The sequence below is a fragment of the Labeo rohita genome, chromosome 12, assembly GCF_022985175.1.
Source record: "Labeo rohita strain BAU-BD-2019 chromosome 12, IGBB_LRoh.1.0, whole genome shotgun sequence".
Classification (NCBI taxonomy): Eukaryota; Metazoa; Chordata; class Actinopteri; order Cypriniformes; family Cyprinidae; genus Labeo; species Labeo rohita.
In genome coordinates, this window is record NC_066880.1 from 9,117,186 (window position 1) to 9,141,258 (window position 24,073).

General features: G+C 35.9%; 1 protein-coding gene across 1 annotated transcript in view; it reads left to right on the top strand.

The window, feature by feature from the left end:
* Positions 1-24,073, top strand: part of sema4gb (sema domain, immunoglobulin domain (Ig), transmembrane domain (TM) and short cytoplasmic domain, (semaphorin) 4Gb) — a 34,858-nt gene that overhangs the window by 5,711 nt on the left and 5,074 nt on the right. The window contains exons 3-14 of the mRNA XM_051124223.1: positions 9,907-10,058; positions 10,160-10,222; positions 12,043-12,141; positions 12,259-12,349; positions 12,429-12,542; positions 12,797-12,951; positions 17,236-17,411; positions 19,598-19,736; positions 19,871-20,093; positions 20,671-20,786; positions 20,896-21,050; positions 23,000-23,061. Of these exons, the coding sequence (XP_050980180.1) occupies positions 9,907-10,058; positions 10,160-10,222; positions 12,043-12,141; positions 12,259-12,349; positions 12,429-12,542; positions 12,797-12,951; positions 17,236-17,411; positions 19,598-19,736; positions 19,871-20,093; positions 20,671-20,786; positions 20,896-21,050; positions 23,000-23,061 (1,545 nt within the window). The remainder of the gene's footprint in view (positions 1-9,906; positions 10,059-10,159; positions 10,223-12,042; positions 12,142-12,258; positions 12,350-12,428; positions 12,543-12,796; positions 12,952-17,235; positions 17,412-19,597; positions 19,737-19,870; positions 20,094-20,670; positions 20,787-20,895; positions 21,051-22,999; positions 23,062-24,073) is intronic.

The following is a 24,073-nucleotide window of genomic DNA, read 5'->3' on the forward strand; positions in this document are numbered from 1 at the left end:
GTGGCCGATTGCTAAGAAGCCTTAAAGGTCCAACCCTTTAAAAACAGGTTGTTTCAGACAGAGGGTCAGAATGAGGGTTGAGAACAATCATTTGTCAGATAACTTTACTAACATCATAAGTAAACCTTAAGGAACATATTAAAATAATAAAAAAAAATCCATGACCCCTTTAAGAGGCTTGAGCAAAGTCATTAAACCAATTGTGAGCCAAGCCTCATCAGCACAGGGCTTTACTGATGCTTCTAAATCTGTCAAAGCTTGTTGTCTTTATGCTGTGTACACCAAATGGGTTCCCAATAACTGCAGTTGAAGTTAATAGCTGTTATTGATGAATAATGCTTGCAATTTGGAATAAAGCCCAAGCTTATTCTGTTCTCTTGGAGTAGATTTGCCCTCTGACTGCACTGATGAAGATAAATGTGTATTTATCACCACAGACTCACACCATCGTTAAGCCAATTTTGCTATTTCTGGCTGGTCAGGATGCTTGAACAAATAGAGCAATGTTTTGATAGCACCATAGAGCCAGTGTTGACATTTTTAGGTGGAATCAGTCTATGCATGATGAGAATATGAAATATGATAGCATTTTAAGTCAGCTACTTTGTTGCATGTAAGATGATTGACATACTTGTAAAATGATCACCGCTCAGGTGCTTAAACTGAAGTGTTGCTAAAGTTTGATGCTGCATAATGGCTCACATCCATTCGTGCTGATCATTTGTGCTCAGACACTGCAGATCCTGTTCATGTAATTTTGTCTTCATTATTGTATTTTTCTCCTTGCCCTGGTTGACTCAAGTCCTTGACCTATATTTAGGCTCTCTTGGGATGAGAGGGAGAGCTAGAGCACACAGAGAGAGAAGGGAGAGTGTACAGACATGCATGTTAGAGTGTTGAATCTCCACTTGCGTCTTACAATATGTCTATTCAGGGAGAGTGTTAAATGTTAAATTAAAGTAGAGATCATTCTGAGAGTGTAACAAAAGGTGCTGACTTGCTTTAATGGTTTGCTGTAGTGGGTTTGAGTACAGTGAGTCTTTTTACTCTTTATCTGCAGGTCGTTGGGTTCATGGCTGTCTGGTTTTCACAGTGCTTAGCAGACCTGAAGTAATGTAGAAATGAAATATGTATACATGTGTAATTCGTCTAGGGTAGTAGGATGAGGGGAAAAGTGCATCTGGGGTCTTTAGAGACATCTGTCTCTGACTTTCTGTGACTGTCTACTGCATGTCGATTTATTAAATGTCTAAGGCTTTGAGATGTTTCTTTATCTATTTCTTTATTTCAAATAAATTGTGTTATATTACTGTTAAAATAGAAAACTTATTTTAAATTGCAGCAAAAAATAGTCATAACAAAAAACTAAGAAAGTCATAGAAATGTACTGGTCATAAGATGTGGGTAGTTTCTTAGTTTCTATTGAGCGTCTGATAAACAGAATCACAGTATGCGAGTTATCGTCTAAGGTCAGGAGACGTTTCAGTCGAGGCAAACTGCTGTGGAAAACAGCTAGATCTATATTTACTGTTCGAGCAGCAAGGTAACATTTCTTGAAAACAATGAGGATCAAAGAAAAGGCACTGAAAATACGTCTAACGTTCACTGTTTGTTTTAAATGTGCTTTAAGAGTAATAGCTTTCCTGTGGGACTCATAAAAAGGTAGGCTTGATAATCCAAAACCACGGAATCCAGCCTTCAGATGGAGGGGGTTTTATCTGCGTGGGGGTTGCTGTTGTCTTGGTGACAGGATTTGAGCGGTGCCATCTACTTCCTTCTTTTAGTACAGAAATAACATCAATAATAAACACATGTGGGGTTGCTTACACTGGCATTATGCTACAGGTTATATTTATATTATGCAAAAAGTGTTTAGTGTGTCTGAGATGGATTTTATTGTTGTTCTGGTAGAGAATTACTTGTTTTCTGTTTTTTGTTGTTTTTTTTTCCCTACATTTCTGCTTCCTGGACTTTAAGGTCATTTTTAAAACAAAACAAAACAAAAAAACGACAAGAAGCGATATTAAAAACGCATGTCTCCTCTTTCTTTGAAGTTCTTTTTGTATTTTACACTGTGCCGTAACTATGAATGAGTCACAATGGTTGACTAATCAGCTATTTTTTATCTAGATGTTTTGCTTATATAGAGATGTTTTGCTTATTTGTTTCACGACGTGCCATATTGGCGGCAATGAGCGTAAACAATGCCACAGAACCGAACGAAACTAACATATTTTGCTGATTATTTCTGCTGAAAATGATCAATTATTGTCATGTTTTGGGCTGTGCTAATCGGTCGGACTGGGAAAAGCATTTGGAGTACTATAGACTGACAAAAGTTATAACAAATCAAGGAGAAGAGAAAAAAACTGTCTGAGGAACAAAAGGTGTTTGTGGTTGGCCAAAATGAACCAGGATTTCCAGGGCAAGAATTTTGACAACATTCGTCTTTGTTCTATTCATTTCCGATCAGGTACACTGTAAAAAAACAATTTGCTGAGGCAACTTAAAATAATTTGTAACCTGGCTGCCTTAAAATTTTAAGTTCAGTCAACTCAAAAAAAGTTTATTCAACTTGAAATGTTAAATTATACTAAGTGACAGCTTAGATATTTGAGTTGAATCAACTTAAAATTTTAAGGCAGCTGGGTTACTTCCCCATCTGTTAAGTTTAGCAAACACAAATATCTAAGTTGTTGCTTAGTACAACTTAACATTTCAAGTTGAATAAACTTATTTTAGTTGACTGAACTTAAAATTTTAAGGTAGCGGGGTGACAAATTATTTTAAGCTGACTCAACAAATTGTATTTTTTATTTTTTACAGTGTAGGTGAAATATTAGGCTAATATCTTAATTAATACTGCTCATACGTATCCTTACAACCTATTATCTTCAGTTTGTCAAAATATTGCGCCCTATCCTGCTTACTAAGTCTGTATATGATTTAGCAGCTTCCACACCTTTTTTCATAGTTTAGACAGCATAAATTAGCAGAACAACATATTCAGTGGTACATTAATTGTGCAATCCATGCTATTGTTTACATCCGCGTATCGCCAATATGGCCGTGTCCGGGTAACTAACCAAATCATGACGTAAGTTCAAACCCTCTATTTTTTTGTTTTTCAACTTTTAATTAGCATGCTAACACCAAATGTTGCACTTTTAAGACACTAGCTAGGTTTGAAATTGCATACGCTCTAGTTAGTACAACATTTGGATTGAAACTTACTTGTGACCTTTAAAAAAGTATGTTCTATGTAGTATGAATATGGTTAGTATGAATGAAATTCAGGCATACTACATCCACCATGTTATTACTGTCACATGACCTACCAGTGTCAGTTGCGTCACTTCACTGCCATTTACAGCTCCTCTCCCATGGTTTCATGAGATAGTAAAGTGTCCACTGAATGCACACTACAGAATATCAGTAGAAGCAGTACATCATCCAAGGACTTTTCGCCTTTTCAGATATTATGAATTTGGTCATACTAGGGCTGGACAATGAATCGAAAAGTAATTGAAACCGAAATTCAGAACCTCTAATATATGTCAGTTATTATGTGTTTTTAATCCTGTTAATACTTTCCCATTAAAAACACACTACCGCATGTGTAGTTGGCACATGACCGTTGACGATCTTTTTCAGCGTCTTACACGTGAGTGGCGCGTTTAAGACGAATTTAAACTTTTACACACAGTGCCACTCATCAATGTGAGTTTTAAAACAGTGGACCAATCAGAAGACCATGGAAGCTTTTGTTTACAGTAGCAGGTTGGGATGGCAACTTTTGTATTTGACGGCAACATGGCGTAGTAGACATTCTTAGTAGTGATTTTGATTTTAAGTTATAGTGTCCAGCCCTAGATCATATTACTCTTGACACATGCTGTTTTCACCTACTGTATAGTATGGAAGTAGGCATTTTTGGATGCAGCGACAGTCAAGTTAAAGGTCCACTGAAGTTCTTTGAAACATGCAATGTTATTCTATGTGTTGACGTAATTTCAATTGAAACAGAAAGACAGGACGGGACATATCAAGCAGTCCCGGCCCCTTTTTAAAACAGCTAATAGCATTTCGTTTATATCACAGCTTGGGCTAGAGCCGTAGAGTTCATTAAATCCACATTTGACAGTCACAATCTCATCCATATCTCTACAAATATAGCTTTCTGTGTAGAATTTCAGTGGATCCAATTCACTTTGTGGTCTTCGTCGACTCGTACATATGATCCACTCCGTGCTATTGTGTCTCTGGACCAGAGCAGATTGTGTGCGTGCTGCGGCAGGTCATGTGACACAAAGCATAACCAGACTTTATTCGCACCAATGGAATGCATATTTACACTGTCTGAATCATTCTTTATCCTCTGTACAGTGCACTATGTGCCATTCACTGTACAGAAAATACTAATTCTGTGAACAAGTAACCAAATTCAGCTGCAGCTTCAACGTCTATAGTGTAGAGGGCGGGACTTTTCGGATTCTAGAGAGCATTTGATTGGACAGAAAGTTCAGGGTGATGTCACCAAAATCGTTAATCCATATTGGCAGAAGTTAGAGACTGTAAGTTTTGAATGAGTGTATCTTGTAAATGTGAATTTTGTCACTGTTTTGAAACACACTAACTTATAAATAACCTTAAGGCTAACATATTCATACAAAAAGCCAAAAAAGATACATTTTGATTTCATTGGGACTGTTAGTATTAATCTTATTCGTCTAGAATTCCAGATTCCCTGTGATTGACAGCATTCTTACTTTTAGTGTGGACAGACCAATTACTAATCACTGGAAACTTGGCTTACACTTGGTTTGGACTTCGCCACGATGTTGATGATCAGTTCCCTGCCAAGAATTGGAACCAATCAATGACCATTATGGCTTTTTGGACAAAGTGTTTATTAAAAGGTTCCTGAAGCAGATTTGTAGTTAGCTCACTTTAAATGATTTGAAATGAAAATCATCTATTAACTGTCAAGTCATTAAGTGGACCTTAAAGGGATAGTTCACTCAAAAATGGAAATTCTGTCACTAATTACTCACCCTCATGTCGCTCCAAACCCAGAAGGGATTCGTTCATCTTCAGAACACAAATTAAGATATTTTTGATGAAATCCATGTCCTTACTACCTTTCTGGGCCTTGAACGTGTCAGTTGTGTTGCTGTCTATGGAGGGTCAGAAAGCTCTCGGATTTCATCAAAAATATCTTAATTTGTGTTCTTACGAGTTTGGAACAACATGAAGGTGAGTAATTAATGACATAATTTTCATTTTTGGGTGAACTATCACTGTTTTCAAATATAAAACTAAAAATTCTGAAGAAAAACCTGGGCTTATAATACTTTATTTTGGTACACAGTACAGTACAGATCTCTGTTAGTGTTAGTGTGTGTTAAATATATTTTGTAATCCTGGCAAAACCTGACCATAGTTGTGTAATGTTGATCACATCTGAAGCTGACTGTGTTCACCCAGTGTCAGTATTTATTTAGTCAGCACTTGCCCCCTAGCAAACACAATTCCGATTGGACAGATGAGCACCGCGGCTGCCCGCCCAAGTTTGTTTGGACCAGAGTTGGAGTGAGTCAACAGTCAAGTCACACACAGATGCTACAAAGATGCATGGGTTTGCAGCGTGACGTGAGAGCTACAATACTTAGTCCTTGTAGTGTGTCCTTGGGCCATAACACTGCCACCCACACACTGTCATATTTTCATGTCATATATTTATAGTCACTTATACTCTAATATGAGAAGAATGCATGTGCATACAGGCACTCTGCATGTGCAATTTGCATATTACCGGATTGGCACGAAGGTTGTGTGGTTGAAACTTGGTTCCAGTGTTCATTCTAGGGAACAGTAAACAAACCACACACACTGCTAGAACACAACAGGAGGCCTTGGGCGCCGTGTTGACTCTGCTCATGGATTTGTTTCCTCAGTGATGCACAGAGTAAGTCTGTTTTTGTAGGCTGGTGCGGCTGGGCAGTTAGTGCACTGGCAGGCCGGAGGCTATTTTTCAAGAGACCCTTATTTTCCGTTAAGTTATGAATAACTGCGGTCCCAAAAGAAAGTGGGTACTAGAAATCGTGATTATGGAGTGCTGCAAATAATTAGATGAAAATTGATTTCATTGACACTGAGTGTGCATGCCATCCTAGTGTTCTTAAAGGGATAGTTCACCCAAAAATGAAAATGCTGTCATTAATTCATCATCGGAACAAATTAAGATATTTCTGATGAAATCCGAGAGCTTTCTGACCCTGCATGATATATTTGTATAGCACCTATAATACAAAAAATGTGGCATATATGCTTTAAAATGAAAAAATCAATGCAATAAGCGATTGTTGCAAGTGATTAGATATGATTATAAAAGCAATAGTGTATAGCTGCGGATGTGTGTGCGTACATGGTCCAAGGACACACAATGTGCTTTGAGCTCAAAGGCTTTTGTGTGATCTCTCAGTTTATCGTCAGCTCTGCACTCATCGCTGTGTGTGTTACAGTCACTATCTTTCTCTATCTACACAATGAGACACAAGGATTAACAACACACACAGAATGTCGTCACTTTGCCTGAGGTCTTGAATTGTGTTTGCATAACTTAATATTTTCTTTCCTGTTATGAGTAATTTTAGCCTCTGGCCCTCCCGCGCACAGAGCAACCCGTAGGTCTGTTCCGACCTTTCTTTGATTGACAGCTTAGAACCTCATGGCCTTGGCTTTTTGGTTTATATTGTCACTCATTTTCACGCTAGCTCAAACAACTAGACCAGTACTGCTTGTTTTGCTCTGTTAAAAGCTGTTAGTGTTAATATTTGTAAAATACTGCTGTCAGAGCTCATAATGTGTGTCTTTATGCAGTGTAATATAAATAACCAGCCTGTAAATATACTGATTTAGGTCTCAGTTAGTTGTAAGCAGTGTGTTGGATTTTCTAAAAGAAACTGGCTCATTTGAATCATTTGTTAGGTAAGCAGACTACACTTGCTTTTGATTCACCAAAAAAAAACATCTAACTAAAGTAATATGTTCTGGAATCAGGCTACAGTGGTTGTGCTGTATGCATTTGGAGGCACACTTACACAAAAAAGTCATTCATTTGGGAGTCAGACTACTATCATAACAGTCACTGGTTCAGGAATCAAACTACATTGGTTGCACTGTATGTTTTTGATTCACCAAAAAGAACTCAAGAGTTATTCGTTCAGAAATCAGACCGCTACACAGGTTTCTCTATATGCTTTTGATTCTCTAAGAACTGGCTCATAAGAGTCATTCATTTTGGAATCAGACTGCACTGGTTGTGCTGTATGTTTTTGATTCACTAAAAAGTACTGGCTCATAAGTGTCATTTGTTTTGGAATCAGACTACACTGGTTGTGCTGTATGCATTTGATTCACCTAAATGAACCAGCTCATATGCGTCATTTGTTTTGGAACTAGACTACACTGGTTGTGCTGTATGCTTTTGATTCACTAAAAAGACCTGGCTTGTAAGAGTCATTCGTTTTGGAATCAGAATACACTGGTTATGCTGTATGTTTTTGATTCACTAAAAAGAACTGGTTCGTGAGAATCATTCGTTTTGGAATCATACTACACTGGTTGTGCTGTATGCCTTTGATTCACCTAAATGAACCAGCTCATATGAGTCATTTGTTTTGGAATTAGACTACACTGGTTGTGCTGTATGCTTTTGATGCGCTAAAAAGAACCAGCTCGTAAGAGTCATTCATTTTGGAATCAGACTACACTGGTTGTGCTGTATGTTTTTGATTCACTAAAAAGAACCGGCTCATAAGTGTCATTTGTTTTGGAATCAGACTACACTGGTTGTGCTGTATTCTTTTGTTTCACTAAATAGAACTGGTTCATAAGAGTCATTTGTTTTGGTTTTGGAATCAGACTACACTGGTTGTGCTGTATGCATTCGATTCACCTAAATGTACCAGCTCATATGAGTCATTTGTTTTGGAATCAGACTACACTGGTTGTGCTGTATTCTTTTGTTTCACTAAATAGAACTGGTTCATAAGAGTCATTTGTTTTGTTTTTGGAATCAGACTACACTGGTTGTGCTGTATGCCTTTGATTCACCTAAATGAACCAGCTCATATGAGTCATTTGTTTTGGAATCAGATTACACTGGTTGTGCTGTATGCATTTGATTCACCTAAATGAACCAGCTCATATGAGTCATTTGTTTTGGAATCAGATTACACTGGTTGTGCTGTATGCTTTTGTTTCACTAAAAAGAACTGGCTCGTAAGAGTCATTCGTTTTGGAATCATACTACACTGGTTGTGCTGTATGCTTTTGATTCACTAAAAAGAACTGGCTCTGAAGAATCATATGTTTTGGAATCAGACTACACTGGCTGTGCCTGTATGCTTTTGATTCACTTTTGATTGACTAAAAAGAACAGCTTATAAAAGGCATTGTTTGGGAATAGGACAACACTGGTTTCTCTGTATCAAAGACTTTAGATATGCAATACAGAGATTGCAAATTATGGATTAAACAGGCATGTTATTATGAATGGGAGAAAGCACAACCCACAGCATGGCGGAAAAAAGTGGCGCCTTATAAAAAAAGAGCCAATCAGCAGTTGATAGCCATTGTGTCACTGCAGCTGCTGTTAGAGACTTTGGTTGTCATAGAAACAGTCAGTGTCCTGAGATGCGCTTAGGGCTGCACAAGCACATTCGCTGGACCAACATGAAATATAAGTGTTTTAATATTATTTGATTTTTGGGACAGTTTACCCATTTAACTAGAAGGCATTCAGAGGTGCTGCAAATATGCCCATGAAGTGAACAGCCTTTCCTAGATAGGGACTCTCTGTATGTTTTTGATTAGTGCTATTCATTCTGTAATCAGAATACACCGGTCACACTATTTGTTTTGCAATCCAATAGCTTTCTGACCCTGCACAGACAGCAACACAACTGACAAGTTCAAGGCCCAGAAAGGTAGTAAGGACATTGTTTAAATAGTCCATTTGACAGCAATGGTTGAGCCTTAATTTCATGAAGCTACGAGAGTGAATCGTGGTACTCTTGTTCAAATTATCCCATTATCAAAAACACATTTTTTATTTTACTCACAAACATGATGGTGCACGTATCTCTTTTTAATCCTAATTTCAAATAATTTGTAGTCAATGCTTTCATGTTGGATTTACAGTATAGTGTTGCTGATGTAGACTTTAGCACCATGTTTGGGGGGGATGGGTGTTTTGAGAGGCTGAGGAAGGGCATTTGAGGGGTACCATGGTTGATATGTGGCCTAATACTGCCAAATCTCATCAGCATAGCCCACCCGTTTCTCAGTATGGGGCAGAAAATCTCAGCATGCAGTGTTGTAGATGGGCAATTCAAGTCCTTTACCCTTCAGAATGTGCCTGGGTTTAATTTATGCCCTTAATTTGAGGAAGCAGACCACCCAAATACGTCAATACTTCAGAAAGACACGTTTCATTGTACATGAAAACAGGAAGTGTTAAATCCACAGCTTTTTACGGCAACCTTTTTGCTTTCCCTTCACTATTTTTCCCCCTCTCTTTTTAATTGTGCCAGCATTTTCTTTTTATAGTGATGTTAGGTCTTAATTTGTGGTGAAACTATATCACATTAATGCAATTCATGCCATACCTTATCATGCTGCTGAATGAAGCTTTGCTTTATTGTTGTGTTTTCATGGTCATGTTTTCTTTGTTTCCATTCAGTATATTCATACGGACTCTGCTCTCCATCTGTTCATCTCAGGTCAAATATTTCCAATAATAGACCAAACAGTGTGGAGCTATGAGTGGATCTCTGTCTTGACACGATTTGGTCATGTTTGTCCCTGTTTTTCTAACTGGGTCTCTCTCGCTGTTCACAGGGCTCCTGGGTTGTAATCATTTTCGTGGAGCTGCGGTGAACTACAGCTCTTTGTTACTGGAGGATGGACCAGGGTTGTTATATGTTGGGGCCAGAGAGGCCATTTACAAACTGGACACCACTAACATCTCTGACACAAGTACCTCTTTATCTGTGAGTTCTGCCTTTACTGCCTTTACAAGTTTCAATATGTTTCATTCCTCTACCTAATGCAGCTGAGCTGATCATAGTTGTTGTCCATATTTGTATAACAGCTGGAATGGGCAGCATCTGCTGAACAAAAGAGGCAGTGCCTGAGCAAAGGAAAGAACAATCAGGTATTGCTATTTTTGATGTGTAGGATATCCTTCCCTAAATCCTGACGCTTAACTTAATCTCATGTGATTGATTCCCAGGGCACATACACTGGTAAAATGTGCTTCTGCTTTGAATAAACTTTTCTTCCAAATGGATATATAAATGGAAGAGTGCTATATAGCATCAATGTGTACTTTTTTGTGATAAATAGATAACCGTACAGGAAACCATATATCATATGCTCAAAAGTTCTTGTGCACAGTCGAGACGAAACAAGATGAAGATTGATTTTCCTGACAAAGGCAAAACTGATGGTGGTTTTGATGCAAAGACGTGAAAGTGAGAGGAAATATAATCCAATATAATCCTAAAATGCTGCTTTATGAGAGCATAAGCTAGAATGTAACAGAAAACAAGTTTACTCACAACAATAATAAGAATCTCAAATTTTGTTTTGAAATGTTGCCTTTGCAACTAGCAAAATAAGTTTAAGTTTGTTTACTTAACATTTATTTTATTTCAAGTAACAAAAATGTTTTTAATTGATTTTAACTATAAGAACCCAGATTCATATGGAAGCCCGTTTCTGCCACTGAATAAAAAAGAAAAAAGGGTAATTGCGACTTTTTATCTCATAATTTGGAACGTTTTTCTCTGAATTGCATGATATAAACTTGCAGTTGCAGGTTATAAAGTCAGCATTGCGTGATATAAATGTGCAATTGCAAAAACAAACAAACAAACAAACAAACTCACAATTGGCAGATCATTATAAACTTTTTATTAATATAAAAATTCAAAATTGTGAGTTGTGAGTCTTACTTTCTCAGAATTGCGAATTTATATCTTGCAATTCTGACTTTATAACACTATTGCGTAGTTATTAAATCTGAATTGTGAGATGTAAACTCAATTCTGAGAACATATCAGTCTGTTTTTCCCCTCAGAACTATATAACTCGCAATTGCAAGAAAAAAGTCAGAACTGCATGTTTTTATCTTACAATTCGGATTTTATAATTCTCAATTGCTAGTTTATATAATGCAATTCTGGGGAAAAAAAGTCAGAATTGTGAGATGTAAACTCGCTATTACAAAAAAAGTCAGAAATGTGAAATGTAAACAAACAATTCTGAGAATATATCAGTTTTTTTTATAACTCACAATTGCGAGAAAAAAGTCAGAATTGCAAGATATAAACTCGCAATAGCAAGAAAAGAGTTTTTATCTCACAATTCTGACTTTATAACTCTCAATTGCTAGTTTATATCATGCAATTCTGTGTAAACTTGCAATTATGAGAAAAGTCGGAATTGTGAAATGTAAACTTGCAGTTGCAAGAAAGAATTGCGAGATATAAACTCGGAATTACAAGAATTGCGAGAAAAAAGTCAGAATTGCAAAAAAAAGAATTGCGAGATATAAACTCGCAATTACGAGAAAAAAAGTCAGAATTGTGAGCTAGAAACTTGCAATTGCAAGAAAAAAGTCAGAATTGTGATATAAACTTGCAATTGCAAGAAAAACTGTAGAATTGCAAGATATAAACTTGCATTTGTGAGAAAAAGACAGAATTGTGAGTTTTATCTTGCAATTCTGTCTTTATACCTCAATTGCGAGTTTATATAAAAAAGTCAGAATTGTGACAAAAATTTGCAGTTACCTTTTTTATTTTTTATTCAGTGGTGGAAATGGGCTTCCATAGATTACCAGTAATAAAACATTTTTGACTATTGGCAGTTTTCTCCAAAGCACAGTCTGCGTATTGTACTGCATAATGCATCTTTATTTTTTGGAAAGTTGAAGTGTTTTAGAACAATTTCTTGCTTGTTCCTTCACAGACTGAATGCTACAATCATGTGCGGTTCCTGGACAGATACAATGACACTCACCTGTACACCTGCGGGACACATGCCTTCAGACCTCGCTGTGCTTACATAGTGAGACGTTTACCTCTCTCCTTCTGTACCTCATATTGCAAAGGAATTGCGATTATGAATGTTTTATATTCTACTATAAGACAGAGCATGATGCTTATAAATCTCCGTTTTGGTCAGGATGTGGCACGCTTTACCTTCGTGCGTTTTGAGGAGGGAAAGGAGAAATGTCCGTACGACCCTACAAAGGGCTACACTGGATTTATAATAGGTAAATGATTTAGATTCATAACCTTGTTTTATAACTTACATGTTTCTCCTAGTGTGACCTATAAGATTTGCTGTTACAGATGGTGAGATGTACTCTGCCTCCCAGTATGAGTTTCGCAGCATCCCTGATATACGACGCAACTTTCCTTTCCCCAACTTACGGACAGATGATTCCCCAACAAGATGGCTGCTGGGTTAGTTGAATATTTTGTATAAATATCTCATCGCTGTCTCATCTGCCAAACAAGAATCAAAAAGTCAAATTGTTTAGAATAGTAATAGCACAGATAGAACATTGAAAAGAACAGAGGATCCCAAAAGAGTCGCTATATTTTAATCAATAAACACTGTACTTTGAAACTTCTCAGACACACAATAAAATCTGTAGGGCTCATAATTGGTCCATTGTGGTGTGGGCAGCAGTTAATGCTGATGTTCTTTCTCACAGAGTCAGATTTTGTTGGCTCAGCGTTACTCAGAGAGAGCATCAACAGCTCCATCGGGGACGATGACAAACTCTACTTCTTCTTCACGGAGAAGAACATAGAACCGACAGCTTACTCCAGCCAGACCAAAGTGGCAAGGGTGGCCCGCGTGTGTAAGGTAAAGTTTGGGATGTATCTTGAATAGAAACTGTTCTGTATTTTTCAAAGCTGTGTTCAAATTTGCATTAACAAGACATGCTCCTAAGTACAATTCAAATGAGCTAGAATTATTCAGAGGTCCGTGACAGCGCTAGCCTGACCTCATGTCGCCACACGTTCCTGGAGGTTTTTGCGGTTTGCCACTGTTGCCGGGCAGATGAAGCCCCACTACCCGATCTCTCTCGTTCGCTTTCCTTCTCCCACACATGCTCTCCCACCTGCATTACTCTCATCTCATTTAGTGTCTTTATTGTGCTCGGATAAACCATCCCAGCTTTTTCCCCTCACCGTTATATCTTCATCTATTTTATGCCTGCATTCACTCTGCAGCTAACACTTCACAGCTCTGGGAAGCAGGTCAGGTCCCTTACTGTTTGACTTAGTGAGTTAGGAGGGAAAGAAGCTCCAGTCCAAAGTAGGCCACACTACACAAACACATCCATATGGAAGATTACACACATGTACACATTCACACGTATACACTGCTGTTCAAAAGTTTGGGCTTGGTAAGATTTTTAATGTTTTTGAAAGAATGCTTAACAAGACTTAGAAATACAGTAAAACTGTTTTGTTTTGTTTACTGTTTTAATATATTTTGAAATGTGTTTTATTCCTGTGATTTCAAATCTAAATCTTCAGCAGCCATTACTCCAGTCTTCAGTGTCACATGGTCTTTCAGAAATCATTTTAAAATTTAAAATTTTGAACATTTGAAATAGCATTTCTAACATTGTAAATGTCTTTACTGTCACTTTCATTAATTTAATGCATTTTTGCTAGATGAAATAAAAGCATTAATTTCTTGAACAAAAAATGTCTTACTGAGCCCAAACATGTATACCGTAAAACTACCAGTCAAAAGTTTTTGAACAGTAAGATTTTTTATGTTTTTTTTTAAAAAGAAGTCTCTTCTGCTCACCATGCCTGCATTTGTTTTTATCCAAATACAGCAAAAACAGTAAAATGTAATAATATTTTATACTATTTAAAATAACTGTTTTCTATTTGAATATATTTTAAAATGTAATTTATTTCTGTGATTTCAAAGCTGAATTTTTAGCATCATTACTCCAGTCGCATGGTTCTTCAGAAATCATTCTAATATTCTGATTTGCTGGTCCAAAAACATTTATTATGATTATGTTGAAAACAGCTAAGTATAATTTTTCAGGTTTCTTTAATGAATAGAAAGTTCAGAAGAACAGCATTTATCTGAAAAAGAAATATTATAAATGGTTTTATCATCATTAGCTTTTGAATGGTATAATGTTATAAAAGTCTTTTTTAATTTCAGATAAATGCTGATCTTTGTATCTTTCTATTCATCAAAGAATCGTGAAAACAATGTACTCAACTGTTTTAAATATTGATAATAATAATAATAAATATTTCTTGAACAGCAAATCAGCATATTAGAATGATTTCTAAAGCATCATGTGACACTGAAGACTGCAGTAATGATGCTGAAAATTTAGCTTTCTAAATGACAAGAATTAATTACATTTTTAATTATATTCAAATAGAAAACAGTTATTTTAAATAGTAAAAATATTTCACAATATTACTGCTTTTGCTGTACTTTGGATCAAATAAATGCAGGCTTGGAGAGCAGAAGAGACTTCTTTAAAAAAGTGACGTCAACCCGATTTTCATTCTCAACCAAATTGCAACGGGTACACTAAAGAAAATTTCAAATGTTTTGTTAACTAGTCTCAATCTTTAGGTTATCTAAATAAAATTATTATTAAACATATTAATAAATACATTAATAAACATATTAATAAACAAGTTTTGGTGTAAGTTCAATCAACTTTAAGATGATTGTTGAAGAATAGTTAGAAGATGTTCTTTTAAATTAGTCTAATTTGTCTTCTAAATGTATGCAACTCTTACTTACTATACTATAAAAATCTTCTGTTGACTTGCATTGCGTTGAGTGGCTGAGAATTTTTTTTAATTAAGCAGGTTCACCAAGGGGAACACTAATCACCCTTACAGTGATTAGAGCACAAAACAACAATAAAAGTTCATCAAATTACTAATTAAATACAGCAACAAACTATTAATATTAAGTGTCCCTATAAATCACCATGCTTTGACCCTTACAAAAAAATAAATACAATAAAAATGATAAAAGCAAAGCGCAGTAGGAAATGCATGAATGCTATAGCCTAATTTCTACTTTGCAGAAGTTCAAGTTTTCAGTGAAAATACACAAAATAAACATTTAAATGTCTTTTCCACAATTACTGTCTAAATAGCAATTATATGTAAGGTGCTCTAAAGTAAATATTGCTTTTCAGTGTTTACACATCATAAATACATTCCATATTAATTAAAAAAATATTTCCAGTCAAATTAACAAACCATGCCTTGCTGTGATAATGGCAATAATGAGCAAGAGGAAAATGATTATTCTGCCCTAGATGTCTTCCTCAGCTTTCATGAGCATATTGTACATTCTCTCTACTTCCAGCTTAAAGGAGAAGTCCACTTCCAAAACAAAGATTCACATATAATGTACTCACCCCCTTGTCATCCAAGATGTTCTTGTCTTTCTTTCTTCAGTCGTAAAGAAATTATGTTTTTTGAGGAAAACATTTCAGCATTTTTTCTCCATATAATGGACTGATATGGTGCCCCGATTTTGAACTTCCAAAATGCAGTTTAAATGCAGCTTCAAACGATCCCAAATGCGGTTGTAAATGATCCCAGCTGAGGAAGAAGGGTCTTATCTAGTGAAACGATCGGTTATTTTCATTTAAAAAATACAATTTAAATACTTTTTAATCTCAAATGCTCGTCTTGCCTTTCTCTCCCCTGAACTCTGTGTATTCTGGCTCAAGATAGTTAGGGTATGTCAAAAAACTCCAATCGTATTTTCTCCCTCAACTTCAAAAATCATTTCAAAATCATCCTACATCGCTGCAGAAGTACTGACTCAGTCTTTGCAAAGTGAACATGCAAAGAAGATAAAACACCCTTTACAAAAAAGATAAAACAACGATATAGAACGATTTCAAAGTTGAGGGAGAACATGAGATGGGAGTTTTTTGACATACCCTAAGTGTCATGAACCGGAACAAAAACAGTTCAGGCAGAGTAAGACAAGATGAGCGTTTGGCATTAAAAAAGTGTATAAATTGTATTATTTTTATGAAAATAACACATCGTTACGCTAGATAAGACCCTTCTTCCTCAGCTGGGATTGTTTACAACCGCATTTGGGATCGTTTGAAGCTGCATTTAAACTGCATTTTGGAAGTTCAAAATCGGGGCACCATATCAGTCCATTATATGGAGAAAAATGCTGAAATGCTTTCCTTAAAAAACATAATTTCTTTACGACTGGAGAAAGAAAGACATGAACATCTTGCATGACAAAGGTGAGTACATTATATGTAAATCTCAGTTTTGGAAGTGGACTTCTTCTTTAAACCAGCTAAGTTTTAGCTGTTTTTTTCAGTAGGGCAGCATGCATTTTTGAAAAATCAAAAGAATGAAATTCTAATGTGAAAAACAGCCATTTTCAGTGACACAAATATCTTATACTTAGATCATGTGACAGTATTTCTAATAACTTTTGTTATGGAGAAACTGTACAAAAGGATCCATTTCCTTTACTCCTATATTTGAGCCATCCTCAGTTCTGGTTTTTCTCGACTAAATGTGAACTGACACCGCAATTAGCCTGAAGGTCCTCGTGTTACTGCTGGAGCCTGTTTCTGAGCAGAATGCTGTTAGCACATTTAGGACAGCTTTTTGTGCCCACAACTGTGTCATTTCAAGCTGAATGTTTAATTCAGGAGAGTTTCACATACCAGTGCTTGGTGCTTTTGGCTGTGAACTACTCTCAAGGGAGTGAATATGTGAATTATGCAAAAAGGAGTGCGTTGATAGAAATTCCCCAGATAATATTTTTTTCCTTTCATAATGTACCTCTAATTTGACAGCTGACAGGGATTTGCAGTGTGATGCAAAGCTACATAATCATAATTTATCATTCAAACTCAATAATGTCACATCTCATTAGATTTTAAGATGGGGCGATGTTATGTTTATTATTTGTTAATATTTTTACACCTAGTTAAGTGTGACTCATGCCCCTGAGGAGACAAGAACTGCAGACTATGCATAATACGTGTCATTTCTACTCCTCTATTGAGTTAATAAAAAATGAGGCATATTTTTAAATGTAATTTGCTTTTATTTTATATCTGTTGCTTTTGTTTGTCGTTCACAGGGGGACATTGGAGGGCAGAGGACTCTTCAGAGGAAGTGGACCTCCTTTCTCAAGGCCAGACTGGTGTGCGCCATACCAGACTATGAGCTTTATTTTAACGTCCTACGCAGCGTTTTTGTCATCGAGGGAAGCAATGTACACAACAGTGTCTTTTATGGTGTTTTTGGACTTGAGTGGTGAGAAAATGTACTTTTTTTTACAGATTTGTTTGTGAACCTGTAAAAGGTTGTGTACCGTTCAGAATATAATTGGGAATGCCTTTTGAATTATGGTAGCAAACATGAGGCAGAATTGCAGATAAATAGATACACTACTAGTCAAAAGTTTTTGAACAGTAAGATTCTTAATGTTTTTTAAAGACATTTCTTCTATTTATTTGATCCAAAGTACAGCAAAAACAGTAACATATGAAAATATTTTTACAATTTAAAATAACTGTTTTCTAATATATTTTAAAATGTAATTTATTCCTGTGATCAAAGCTACATTTTCAACATCATTACTCCAGTCACATGATCCTTCAGAAATCATTCTAATATTCTGATTTGCTGTTTAAGAATTTTTATTATTATTTTTATCTATATTTGAAACAGTTGAGTACGTTTTTCAGGATTCTTTGATAAATAGAAAGATCCAAAGATCAGCATTTATCTGAAATTAAAAGCTTTTGTAACATTATACACTATACCATTCAGCAGCTTGGAGTCAGTGTATTTTTGGGGGAAAGAAATTATATAAATTAATATTTTCATTTAGCAAGGATGCTTTAAATTGATCAAAAGTGATGATGAAGACATTTATAATGTTACAAAAGATTTCTTTTTCTGATAAATGCTGTTCTTCTGAATGTTCTGTTCATAGAATAAACCTGAATCAATTCTACTCAGCTGTTTTCATCATAATAATAATAAATATAAATGTTTTTGAGCAGCAAATCAGAATATTAGAATGATTTCTGAAGGATCATGTGACACTGAAGACTGGAGTAATGATGCTAGAAATTCAGCTTTGAAATCACAGGAATAAATTACATTTTAAAATATATTCAAATAGAAAACTGTTATTTTAAATAGTAAAAATATTTCAAAATTTTACTGTTTTGCTGTACTTTAGATCAAATAAATGCAGGCTTGGTGAGCAGAAGAAACTTTAAAAAACATTCAAAATCTTGCTGTTCAAAAACTTTTGACTGGTAGGATAGATAGATAGATAGATAGATAGATAGATAGATAGATAGTTTTTTTTTTTTTTAATTCAAAGTAGCCAAAAAGTGCTATGTTATGACTTCAAGCTGTAACTTTGGCACCGCATTGATTTTGCTTGAAATTTAAGGCTGCAGTTAAACATAAGCCTTTAGTTTTAGTGGGTTGAAATGTTTTACAGTGAGTGGGGTGCTGCAGTCTCATTAAATGTGATGTGAATAGAAGTAGCATTAATCTTCTAGCATGTGACCCTGTTATCTTCATTCTCAGAGGTTTTTTTTCGGAGTAAAGGATTTTAGCATGAGAGCCCATCTCTAAATATTCCCATGTGCATTCCTTGCTATAGCAGGGACACAATAGGACACAGGGCACTGGGCCAGTATTTGAACTGGCAAAATCAAGAGAGAGAGAGAGAGAAGAGAGAGAGAGAGTATGCAGAGTCATGCTACATTAAATTGTCCTTTAAATGTCTACAGACTAGTTGAGGGCCAGATTCTCCCATCAAACCAGCAAACCTTTTTCCAGGTAGTAAACAGGACAGAGCATTGAGTGGCAAACCCTTTATCGGCCTGAAGGGAGTAATAACATCAGTCTTTCATTTTGAGGGCTTTCTAGTGTTGTGTCCCACAGGCGAAAACAATGGGTTTATTTCTTATAAGCTCTATCTTTCTCCATAAGGATACAGGTTTGGGGACTGTCATTTGTAAGTTTAGACAACACCGCTTGAAGTACACTACCAGTCAAAAGTTTTTGAACAGGACGATTTTTAATGTTTTTAAAGAAGTCTCTTCTGCTCGCCAAGCCTGCATTTATTTGATCCAAAGTACAGCAAAAACAGTAAATATATATTATATTTTATAATATTTTACTATTTAAAATAACTGCTTTATATTTGAATATATTTTAAAATGTAATTTATTCCTGTGATTTCAAACCTGAGTTTGTAGCATCATTACTCCAGTCACATGATCCTTCAGAAATCTTTATAATATAAAATATATGTATACTTGATAATATAAACACTAATAAACATATGAGCTTCACATTTCTGATTTTAATCCTTTGGAATGCCTTGCCCCATATACTTGCACTGTAAGTGTATAGCTGTAAATATGACCTCCTTCAATCTCTCTCTCTTTCATTCTCTTTTTCACCGCCAGGAGAAATGTTAAGATGTCTGCAGTTTGTAAGTATTCCCTCAAAGATATCCAGACAGCTTTTGATGGGCCTTACATGGAACAACAGGACACCAAATGGAAGGAATACACTGGAAAAGTTCCAGAACCAAGACCTGGCTCGGTGAGATGAAAATAGTCAAAAAAAATCCCATAAACAGTAGGACAGCTCTTTGGGACCTGTATTGGAGTCTTGCTTTAGGTCTATTTTCACTCTCCTCAGGAATGTTACATAACAGTGGCCTTGTTTCTCTTTAGTGTATAACTGATGAGCATCGTTCCAAGCTCATAAATTCCTCCCGGGATCTCCCTGACAACGTACTGAATTTCGCTCGGAGACACGCTTTAATGTCCAGACAGATCCAGCCAGTGGGAGGACGTCCCGTGTTGCTCCAGAGGAGCGCGGACTACACCAAGATCGCTGTAAAACAGATTGTGGGTTTGGATGGACGCGTCTATGAAATGCTCTTCATTGGAACAGGTATTTTCCTTTATTAATTATTGATTTGATATTGAAATTTTTTGGGAAAAATTAGAAATGTCTTTTAGAAATGTCATTTTGATCAATTTAATACATGCTTCACTCTTAAAAATAAAGGCTAAAAAGGGGTGTTTTTGCAGTGATGCCATAGAAGAAGCATTTTTGGTTCCCCAAAGGACCTTTCAGTGAACAGTTTTTAAAAGAACCATTTTGAAGAACATTTTAAAAATCTAAGGAACCTTTTTCCACTATAAAGAATCTTTTCTGCATTTGAAAGGTTCCATGGATGTTTAAGGTTCTTCATGGAACCATCAATTCCAATAAAGAACCTTATATTAAGTCCACTTCCAAAACAAAGATTCACATATAATGTACTCACCCCCTTGTCATCCAAGATCTTCATGTCTTTCTTTCTTCAGTTGTAAAGAAATTATGTTTTTTGAGGAAAACATTTCAGCATTTTTCTCCATATAATCGACTGCTATGGTGCCCCGATTTTGAACTTCCAATGCAGTTTAAATGCGGCTTAAGAGTGTTGTTTCATACCTTGAAACTTGGTTTGTGTGTTTCTCTCCAGATGAGGGCTGGTTACACAGGGCTGTGAAGATCGAAGACCGTGTTCACATCATTGAGGAGCTTCAGCTGTTCAGAACGAAACAACCAATCAATAACATGGTGATATCACAAAAACAGGTACGTGATACACCTAGCACCTGTTAAAAATCAGCATAAAATCCAAGCATATAGTACAAGCACTTTTGGATCCCAAAAAAATCTAAGGATGTCCACTTTTGTTCAACAGAACAGCATCTATGTGAGCGCCGACTCTGGAGTAGTGCAAGTACCCCTGTCATCCTGTGAGCACTACACCTCTTGTTATGACTGTGTGTTTGCACGAGATCCACACTGTGGTTGGGATGGTAGAGCGTGTACTGACATAGCAGCTTACACTAACAGGTAAAAGACATCTGGTGTTTTTAATGACAGACATTTATATATATGAACTATGCATGTTACCACAGTCCGTTACTGAAATATGTAGTAGGAAACTCATGAAATATTGACGTTATTAAAAAATAAATGAATTAATAAAAAAAATAAATATTAAAATGTTTTATGCACAGTTTGGACTGTGGGGGGTGCCATTATTTTGATAAGGTGAAATGGTTGTGCTCAGTGAGCTACTGTCGCTACCTGTTGCTATTTTTACTGTAACAGAACTCGGAATACACAACTCGGAAAATAAAATACTGATAGGATGACCACAGCTACTTAAAAAGCTTAAAGGTGGCAATGGATATAGATGTAGGCTTAAACCAAATGCCGTACCATTGATTGTACCCATGAGGAGTCTAAATGCCCCAGATTTCGAGAGAAAACCACGCTGAGAAACTCCTTTAGTGGCTGCGGTACAATGACAAGCATCGGCTTGTTTACATCCTGTCAGGATGGCATCTAGCGTTTCTTGTCTCTGCTGTTTGTAAACTCTTTCAGTAGCTGTTGTCTACTAAAAGCCTCAAAGGCATCAGGGCTAAAGTGGAGAGAACAAAGACACGGGTCTTTAGGAAGTTTTTTTTTTGTCTACAGGCATCTTCCCATTCTTTTCTTCTCTTCTTATCGCTAGGAAAGCAGTAGAGACTTGCGTCACTTCTCTTGTTGCCCTTCAACTAAAAAATTACAGCCAAAAGCTGCACAATGTGGCATCGTATCAGTATTTTATTTTATGCTATAAAAATACCAACAGATAACACCAGTAGCTCACTGAGTGTAACCATTTGTGACCCTCAACCACATAACCAGTCATAAGGGTCAATGTTTTTAAACTGAGATTTTATACATCATCTGAAAGATGAATAAATAAGCTTTCCATTGATGTATGGTTTGTTAGGATAATATTTGGCCAAGATACAACTATTTGAAAATCTGGAATCCGAGGATGCAAAAAAATCTAAAAATTGAGAAAATCATCTTTAAAGTTGTCCAAATTAAGTACTTAGCAATGCATATTAATAACCAGAAATTAGGTTTTGATCTACTTATGGTAGGAAATTTACAAATTTCCATATTTGTTCCATATTGGGTTCCATATAGGGGCCCCCTATAGTCCAAAATTTGTATAAAACGAATACAAGCCATACAAGGCTTAATACCCAGGGTTCCCTTTAAGAAAAAGTACTAGGGATGCACAATATTATGTCAACATATCAGATACCAGTATTGAATTTTTAATGACCGATATTGGATATATAAAATCTTTGCTTATTTTAAGATTTTAATTCAAATAGTATACATTTTTCAATAGATGTTGCATATATTTTATGCTGTATCATGTTGTGATACCTAAATTAATTAGCATACAAACTTATGTTTTTATTTAAAATTTCTTTCAATTTATCATATATATAATATTTGTTTTATATGGTACTGTTTTGCATTATTTTTCAAAAAATAATTTTATGTCATTGTATTTAGTCTTATGTCAGTGTATTTAGATGTTTTTGTCTTGCATATTTATGATAAAAGAGCAAGTCATTGTGTCACCACAATTATGAGCTTAATAGAAATACAAAAATAAGAAATAAGAAATATTGAGAAATTATTAACTTTGGGTGTTTTAAATAAACCTCTGATGGTAATGTTTCCAAAAAGATAAAAATTGGTAGATGATGCGCATCAGTGAGTCAGACTATTGTTCTTAGAGTGTGATTTAAACCATGTAATGTTAGCATTCCTAAAGTTACCAGCCAACTGGTAAGTAAAGTGACTTATTTTCTTGCTAAAGCCAGTTTTTACTTTCATTGGTCTCTTGGTGTTGATTTTCAAGCCCAATGTCCCAAAATACATTCACAGTATGTTCTGCATGCTTCGATTAATGGCTTTAATAAGTGCAGCTCTGTTTCTTGTAGGTCCAGTCTCATCCAGGACATCCAGAAGGGAAACAGAGGCTGTACTAATATAACAAGCGATGGTGCGTTACATGTAAATAACTTTTGAGCAGCCTAGTCAGGTGACTTTTAAAGGGATAGGTCACCCAAAAATGATAAATCTGTCAATTACTCACCCTCATGTCATTCTAAACAAGTAAGACATTCTTTCATCTTCGGAACACAAATGAAGATATTTTTGATGAAATCCAAAAGTTTTCTGACCTTGCATAGACAGCAATGCAAATACCACGTTCAAGGCCCAGAAAGGCTGTAAGGACATTCAGCCTTCTACATTGCGAGTAAATTACTCGCATATCCGACTAAATCTTCATTCTGTGCAACTAAATGATGTCTAATATTAGCCACTGGCTAATAAATTCTCTGATTTTACTCGCCAGTGTGTGAGTTGTAGGCTAAGTATAAGTTTAAGGCTTATGCATTTATTTTGAAGAGAACAGATGAATGAAACTGCGTAACTTTTTATGTTCAACGCCACACCCTGCAGTGACAGCAATTTTAATATATTCTCATTTTTATGAACCAATCTCGATTCGTAAATCCCATTCGATCTCTTGGTCTATGCTGTTTTCAGTTGATGATTGAAAAGTACATAGTGCGCCTCACATCCAATAAATCGCAATAGGCTAAGCTGTGTGTTACTTTTGATATGAAACAAAGTCTCTTATTTCAAATTCTGTCCATTTAATTAGGAAATTACAGCAATAAATACCGTTTTGGTGCTCTTTAATGTGGCGTGATAGATAGTTTTAGCTTCTGTGTACTGGCCTGTGTGTAGCAAAACATTCGTGACAGTTTCATTTTTGTTCTGGATCCAGTGCTCTGCTGCTATCCTGGAGTGCACTCGTCACCAACTGGACAGGGGTGGAAATTACAGTTAGAAGTTACCATAGATCAGATACAGGTACACTGCGCATCCATTCAGAAGAAATGAGAAATAGCACAGATCGCTTGATGGAGAGTAAAACTCTGAAGCATTCGGCAGCGAGTGAAAATCCATCAAAGTCACTGACGTCCTTCAGATTTTTCTGTCAC